At 39.5% G+C, this 8,483-nt stretch overlaps 1 protein-coding gene across 1 annotated transcript; it reads left to right on the top strand.

Moving 5' to 3' along the window:
• The first annotated feature begins 250 nt into the window (after nucleotides 1–250).
• LOC119630055 (uncharacterized) lies at nucleotides 251–8,180 on the top strand. The gene is made up of 9 exons (XM_062674325.1): nucleotides 251–407; nucleotides 838–915; nucleotides 1,555–1,687; nucleotides 2,267–2,498; nucleotides 4,013–4,202; nucleotides 5,036–5,135; nucleotides 6,230–6,343; nucleotides 7,027–7,148; nucleotides 7,993–8,180. Exons 1-9 carry the CDS (start codon nucleotides 300–302, stop codon nucleotides 8,131–8,133), a joined length of 1,218 nt encoding a protein of 405 aa, XP_062530309.1. The 5' UTR covers nucleotides 251–299; the 3' UTR covers nucleotides 8,134–8,180.
• Nucleotides 8,181–8,483: the final 303 nt, after the last annotated feature.

The raw sequence follows: 8,483 nt of genomic DNA, 5'->3' as shown, positions 1-8,483 counted from the left end.
ACGCTTTTTTGACAACAGTTAAAATGTTTTTAAACTTCATGACAAACGGATCATTCGCGCAAACGCAGAGGCTATAAAAAAAACATATCTATTTTTTTTTAATTATAAATCAGATTATTTCTCCTTTTAAGTGCAATGACGAATTATTATTAAAACTAAAACGCCCTACCGGCTAATTTTTGGGTACCTATAATGTTATGGCAGTAGCCATTAGTAGTAAGTAATGTATTTTAATATAGGCATACAATATCCGCAATCACCCATGCTGTCAAGAGCCAAACGAGAACCTGACCCTAGCGATGATCATAGACGCCTTCGAAATATACGGTCACGATCCTACTGACAAATTAGACAACCTGTGGCTATACCAGAACGAGATGCTGAGGATCAAAACAGCAGAAGATCAGGTAACGATTCCACTATACCAAAATATTTTTAGCATCTAATTGAAAATTCATAAATTCATATCTATACATATAAATAAAATTGGAGTGTCAGAGTGAAGCGTAACCTTAACTAGTAGTTGAGCTCACGGGGCTCAAACCTGACGACGTTGTTAACACGAACCCCAGCAAGAGCCGTGCTTCGCAGAATCTACCACCGGATCGGAAACGCGACCCACTGAGAAGATCCTGCGAGAAACTTAGTGGGCTGTGTTTATGGGTTAATTTACTCGTCGAGCCCTTCGTCACAAGCGACGGGTTCGACGAGAACGATGACCGGTGCTTGCGGTACCTAAAAGCACCGTGAATGGATCGGGAGGATCCGAAATAACGTGTCTTCGGATTGGCTTACTTGAGATTAGTCTTGCAATTATCGATCAAACAATTTTTACAGTATCTGATAAACGAACGAATCCACGTGGCCACAGATCATTTGGGAAGATTTATTAAGCTCCATATTCAGGAATTGAAGGTAACCGAAAATTTAATTTCAATGACATTGACATTGACAGCTTTTATAAGTACCTACATTCAAATTGTTTTTTTTTTGCATTTCGACGTACACTATACAAACCAAACATCAACGACAATCAATCAACGTACAAAAGTATTACTAATAGATTTTTTGACTATGAATTTGCAGTTTAACGATAATGGCCATTTGAAAAGTAATTTTAAGTTTGGCTGATAACAAATACCGCGGTTTTCTTGAATCCTAGGTAATAATGTTTTCACAAATTTATTCTAACATTAAGGGCGTTGCGAATAGTCGCGATAAACAGGAACTATTAACTGTGGTAGGACCTCTTGTGAGTCCACACGGGTAGGTACCACCGCCCTGCCAACGCCAGTAATGCGTTTCGGTTTGAAGGGTGGGGCAGCCGTTGTAGCTATATTTGAGACCTTAGAACTTATATCTCAAGGTGGGTGGCACATTTACGTTATAGATGTCTATGGGCTTCGGTGACCACTTAACACCAGATGGGCTGTGAGCTCGTCCACCCATCGAAGCGATAAAAAAAAACTAGGGCGGTATCGAGCCTAAATCCATCACTGAAACAAATAAATACAATAATTAGTTTTGTGAGGACGCAACAACGTATTGTTTCAGGTTTTGCTGATCACCTTAGATGACGTCATAGACAACATGCTCACGATGTACGAGAACCATAACTCTATAGCTGCCGAACGTAAAGCTACGTACACTGGTGGACCTGTTCCTATGGAGTTTTATCTTAGTCAAGGTAAACCTTGACGATATGCGGAATGTATGAGACAATTAACGAATGCTTTTCATCTTTTGTCAATGTCATTCTGGTCGCTGGAACTTTTTGCGTTCGTCGATCTAGACTGCTAGAGGATTAGTTACATGAAAGTCGAACCACAAAAAGTCCAAGCTAGTGTCCTTGTAAGCAAACGAGGCGGCCCAGCTGATGGGTGGTTACCTTAGCTCATGGACGTCAACAATACCAGGGCCAAAACGAAGCCCTCGAACGAAGACAATCCCTAAACATACAACAGTTAAAGTTCCAGAATCATTTTTACTGGTACCAATTAAAACAAAAATAACAATATTAGCACCGCTAAAAGCGGGAATGGCATAAATAAATAGAAAAAAAAAAACAACGGTTTAACTGTCGAAATCCATTACACGCAGAGCATAATATATTATTATAGCATTTGGTAGCTACTCTTTTATTCTAGTTTACTACTAAAGTTATTATTTTCAGTGCAGCAAATCATCGCGATATTGTCTTAAGCCCGAAATAAATCATATTATAACCATTATAACATTATATGTCTTGATTTCTTCATCTGCCCAGAGTTCTACTGCGGCAAGAACGTGTACCTCTTCGTCTCTGAGCTGTACAGCGACATCTACAACATGGGACGCGGTCCTGCGCCCTACTGCAAGGACAGGTCCTTCGTCTTCCTCGGGCTCCTGCATTACCACGACGAGCAAAAGTACTATTTGCTCGACGACCCAAGCATCTCGTTCCCCACCGACAACTATTTACACGGACTGGAGTGTCACATCGGTATCTGTATATTTCGGTGAGTTTTAACAAATGATTTCAATTTCTTTTTCAACTGATCGATATTGCGTATTCTGGGGTGATAACTTCTTACGAAAGGGTAAACCGTTTCGTTACGTAACGCCAGTCTGTTTGGCTTCCCTTTCTCTCATGCATACGGCAGAGTGGTACTGACAACGTATGTATGTATGTAACTATACTTGAGACTTTAGAACTTATATCTCAAAGTGGGTGGCGCATTTACGTTGTAGATGTATATGGGCTCCAGTAAACACTTAACACCAGGTGGGCTGTGAGCTCGTCCATCCATATAAGCAATTACAAAAAAAACCTATGTAACTCCTGACCATTTATATATCATTGCGCCCAGGAACAATGGACACAATCTAGACCCGATTGGTACTTAGCTGAAAAAATATCTGCTAACGAACTGGGGATGGTGGGTGAAATTTGCTGTGACGGCAGATGTTCAATGGTAAAAGGGAAATGAAACATACAAAAAAATCATCAGACCACCCCCATGTAATATGTATTTTGTTTACTTAATAATAATAATTTGACACAAGTCACACCCGCTCATCTACCTTCGAACTAGAGCTCCCTGTACTATAAGAAATGGACATGTGACAAAGGTACATATTTATATACCTCTTTATTCTCTTTTCTCTTCCTAGCTATTTATGTCACTCATGGTGATGGGATCAGCTTTCCTTATTCTACTCCTCCACTCCGCTCTGTCTTCAACATCCTCGTCAGTAGCATTGCATTTCCTCTTGTCGTTCAGCACATCTTTAAATGTATATACCTTTATTGCATCATCATTCTCCAGCCCTTCTCCCAGTCACCTGGGGTCAGCCAGGCTCCTCTATCATATACCACTTCTTCGCTCACTCCCCACACTTACACATGTCGTCTTTCACGCAATCCATTTCTTCTTAAATCTAACTATTCCTCTAATACAGACCTTAATACACATTTATAAATAAATAAATAATAAATATTTACTAGCAATCACGCCACGTTAACTGGTCCCGTACTAAGTTCGTAAAGAACTTGTGTTACAGGTACCAGATAACGGAAATAAATGTAAATTTTTTATTATGCACATACATATATTTAATATACATCCATAACCCTGGAAAAGACATTTTATATAATATTTATTATACGAATATCTTCCCTTGGCGGGATTCGTACCCGCGACCCCCTTGTGTATTGACCATGTCACTTACCACTACACCAGACGGCCGTTTTATTTATACACTGGTGGTAGGACCTCTTGTGAGTCCGCACGGGTAGGTACCACCACCCCGCCTATTTCCGCCGTGAAGCAGTAATGCGTTTCGGTTCGAAGGGTGGGGTAGCCGTTGTAACTATACCTGAGATCTTAGAACTTATATCTCGAGGTGGGTGGCGCATTTACGTTGTAGATGTCTATGGGCTCCAGTAACCACTTAACACCAGGTGGGCTGGGATTACATAAAAAATAAACAAGTTATTTGTTTTAACAAAGTATTTTTCCGTTACAATCAGCTTCCCGTTTAAGAAACTCCTTCAGAACGAACGCGATGTGGTAACATTGCCGAAGGCCATAGTGAAGTGTGGTCTGATCATGTACAAGCTGCCTCCACTGACCGCCACCTCGTGTGTCATCACATCGGGATCTTTCATACTAGATTTCAATATCCAAGGCTTGCGGTATCGCCACTACGACTACTTATTGGTAAAGTATTTTTGGATTTTCGCTACTATTACTACGACACTTTTTACTAGCTAGTTCATAACCTATCTAGTATCAACAGGATAAAAAGTGGTAATTAAATAAATATCTGTTTAATTTTTTTTAATTAAATTTTGTATTCAATGATTCTTGTTCGCCACTGAAGTATATAGGTCTATGCTGTTCACCTGTCTATCTATCTCTTAGGTTTATGGCGTTTCCTTTTAGATTTCGCCAATGTCAAGTGTATATAATCCTGTCGTGGCGTGCAACCTCTTTGACAGGACATACGACCTGTCAAGACTTAGACATAGACTAAAAGAGAGACTAGACAGATGATTCGAAAAGATAAGAATTAGAACGAGAACGGACATTAATTATATTTGGTAGTGGTCATTCTTTTCAATGCCTTCTTAAAAGACATACACGAAACAGACGACAAACTAACAAATCGACTGTTCATCGCCTGATGATTGTCCGGAAGAGATCGCTCTTACCGATAATTGCTTTTTTTTATTCTGTGTACAGAAAAACACACCCTCTCTTTTCTCTATTAAAATGTTTTGTTTTTAATTGATACATAATTATAATATTAGTGTAAACTATGCCAAATCATCCAAAAAAAAATATGTAATTGCATGGAATAAAGAGCTTTTTTATTTTATTTATGGCCATCAGCTAATAGACTGATTTAGTGAGGTTATAAATCAAAAATTCTGACACAGAACCGACACTAAATTTACCATTCACAGTTTCGTGTGTTTGATGTATGTATTTTATTTGATAACTATTACAATATTTGGTGCACAAATCCAAAGATAATAGTGTATTTTCAGACAGTACCAAACGGTTACACGTACTACACTAAGGAACCAAACTCTCCGCTTATTTGCGACCACCACGTCTGCGAATGGAACTACACAAATCATTATGGCGGTGAATATAAATCTATTTGGAGTTTTTTTTTTAAAGTAAATACGGTCGCTAATTCACAGCTCACCTGAATATATAGTTCGGGAGCCCTAAAATCGACAATATATCAGTGAACTTCATCGCTCACTTCGAAATGTGAAGTTGAAATTTCAAAATTGCTATTCGGACGCGTGATTATTTCCAAAGATATTAAATGAACACACAAAGAAATGACGTACCAACCATTTGTTTCTATTTTTAAAAAAATCACGCACGTTCATTGGGATTCCCTCTATTATAGACACCGGAGACTGTTAAACATACTTATAAACGTTTAAACATACGCAGAGGGCTAACAAACATCATCATTTAAATCGTTCATCTCACGAATGTTTGCCCGATGTGGGAATCGAGTTCACGACCCTCGGTGCAACAGTTAGAGGCGTTAACTCCTGCACCATCGAGCCAGTCGATTGTGACTATCCCAACCTTAATATCCTGTTTGCTTAGTGCGAGTTTTTTAACGTTCTCGATAACGTATAAGTTAACTCAATTTTGTATGGAGTTGGAACAGCGCCCCTAGCGGCAAACGTTGGCAAACGTTGGCAAACTCCATACAAACTTTTTTTTTCGGGCCGAGGGCCGAACCTCCTGCGAGGTCCTCGCGCCTAGGAGGCGCACGGAGTATGTGAGACTCAACGATCTACAGGTGTTGAGAGCAGACCGCGGGCCCAAGGAATTTAGGGCCCACCCACTAAACGACTCCCCTGCACTCTTACACCCGGCGTCCGATCTCCGTCCGGGGTCAAAACCCGGTCAGAGTAGGGGGGTTCCCGCGGTCAACACTACAACCAGACAAACTCCATACAAACTTGAGTTAACTTTTACGCTATCGAGAACATAAAAAAGTCGCACTAAGCACACTGTTGTAGTTAAATTCAAAGTTTAACAACCGATCTAGGGTTGGTTACGGTACCAGCGGCTTTAGGGGACGTCGGCCTCGGTACTATTCGCTAGGGGCGCAAGGATAATGATTGCACATGGGCCCTAACTAAGATTTCTCTTTAACGCGTAATCCGTTAATCTTATACACACTTTATAATCCGTTTCTAATTCAGGTCCATTTCTAATACCCGGCGATCCTGGAACTGGAATCGATCCGGTCCCACCTTACATCGAGCCCACGCCCAAACCAGATGAGCCAGTGGAAGACGACAACATAACTGTGCCTTGTGAGAACTTTATTACTATGTTTTCGACTTTACCTTCGACTTTCCAAAAATGATGATGACATATAAATTGACGTGATAATTCAGCACTAACAAGAATGTTCGGTGTGGCGGGTAGCCATCATACAACGCAAGATAATTGACAGATGCTGAATCTCGCTTACGACATTTTCAAGATAAAGCGCATATATACAAGTTCCGAACAACAACATTCGGACCGTCGGTCTACCGAGCAATATCACCCGCTCGGTGGAAGATCTTCCCTTTGTCGTATATTCCTACATTCTGGGTTATTGAAATCGCTAGCGGCGACAAGATGAGATAGTTTATGAAGACACTTAACTCGAAAATGTTTTTCACTGTAATCGTGTACAACCGGACATAATATCATCGTTGTCAAACCAAAATCTGATATGTGCACTTTTTGAGATTATTACTTTTTGACCATTTCGTATAGTTCACAGCCCTATCTACCGTATAAAAAAAACTGTTATGTGTCTGTCTAGCTTTAATATTTATCTATAGCTTTCATTTGATATTAGTTCTTAAAGATTCACCTTCATATAAAATTTTATACGAAAATGTTTTTACTCGTTAATTCAAAATAGAGTTTTTGCACATAGCAGATTTTGGTTTGACAGCGACGTTATGCAAATTCCTCTCTAATCACTTATCTGACGTTTCAGACATTCTGGACGGTTGTTTATTCATGTACCCCCCAAACTACGGTTCGATAGCAGGCAAGAGCTATTTAGATCCGGTAGATTTACACGACGACAGGTTTACCTGTAACGCCGGTGGGAATAAAGTAAGTTAGTGGGTCGTGTTTCCGATTCTGCGAAGCACTGCTCTTGCTAGGGCCAGTGTTAGCAACACTCCAGTTTGAGCCCCTTGAACTCACCTACATGTTAGGGCGAAGCTGAAATAGCCCCTCAAGGCTATCAGCATAGGTAAGAAAAAAAAACAAATATATGACTCCCGAAAGTCAATTAGCTACTCTAACGCGAAACAATAGGTGGTCATCTGGTGAAGCCACAATGTAAAGATTATTTACTGCTGTTTTGAGAAAGTTCCCTTTTTTTATAATAATTTGATTTGAAAACGGACTGGTTTCAGAGTTCTACGTCACTGCATCTTTCCAGAGTCTTAATGGGAAGTCTCACTCTTGCCACGCCAGCAAATTTTGGTTTTTCTTTAGTTACTTAAGTTAGCCTTTTTAGGCAGCGGCTTGGCTCTGCCCCTGGCATTGCTGAAGTCCATGGGCAACGGTAACCACTCACCGTCAGGTGGGCCGTATGCTCGTCTGCCTACAAGGAGAATAAAAATAAAAAATAAAAAAAACTTAATAGGTAAAATCTCTAGAAAATACATACTTGGAAGTAACACTTGGAAGTAAGTAAGTAAGTAATACATACTTGGAAGTAACTAACCGATATCACAGTTCTGTAATGTATTATGTCTTAAATTTCTATCAAGAAGATTGCTTCTCCGACGACAAAAGATCGTAGGCATCAATAAATGTTCAATATTCTTATAATAATTAGGTACTTTGTTCTTGAACATGAACACAGTTTATAATCGATTCAATTGCCATTACTTTTTTACAGTATTAATCTGAGGCCTTAGAATAACTTCAACGTTTTATTTGTCAGGGTCTTTATTGGTATCCACAATGGATGGGCGCCATTCCCCACCAGCCGTACTCCTCGATAGATGACAAGGATACGTTCTCCCATCCGGGCGCTTACTATCCCCACCAGAAAGGATACGACATGGACGACGATGTAGATTAAAATCGAAATTAACACTTTTAAATAAAATTTCGTTTTAAAAATATAAACTTTGAATTTTAAAAAACAGAAAGCGCTTTGTAATTCTTACTTTACGTCAAGCACGAAAATCTATCGAAATGTATAATAAATAATAATAAATAAATATTTACTAAGAGTCACGCCACGTTAACTGGTCCCGTGATAAGTTCGTAAAGAACTTGTGTTACAGGCACCAGATAACGGAAATAAATGTAAGATTTTTATTATACATATATTTAATATACATCCATAACCCTGGAAAATACATTTATATTTATCATACAAATATCTTCCCTTGGCGGGATTCGAACCTGCGACCAGTGACCATGTCA

Source organism: Bombyx mori, chromosome 20, assembly GCF_030269925.1.
Source record: "Bombyx mori chromosome 20, ASM3026992v2".
NCBI lineage: Eukaryota > Metazoa > Arthropoda > Insecta > Lepidoptera > Bombycidae > Bombyx > Bombyx mori.
The sequence above is the reverse complement of the archived record's forward strand: the minus strand, read 5'-3'. Positions and strand labels throughout refer to the sequence as shown.

What these genes read in the sequence shown, in the direction of transcription:
- LOC119630055 (XM_062674325.1), top strand. Translation starts at nt 300, where the DNA reads ATGATCATAGACGCCTTCGAAATATACGGTCACGATCCTACTGACAAA. An exon ending in ATCGGTATCTGTATATTTCG is followed by an intron (nt 2,499 to 4,012) that starts GTGAGTTTTAAC and finishes CGTTACAATCAG; the next exon opens with CTTCCCGTTTAAGAAACTCC. An exon ending in GCCACTACGACTACTTATTG is followed by an intron (nt 4,203 to 5,035) that starts GTAAAGTATTTT and finishes GTGTATTTTCAG; the next exon opens with ACAGTACCAAACGGTTACAC.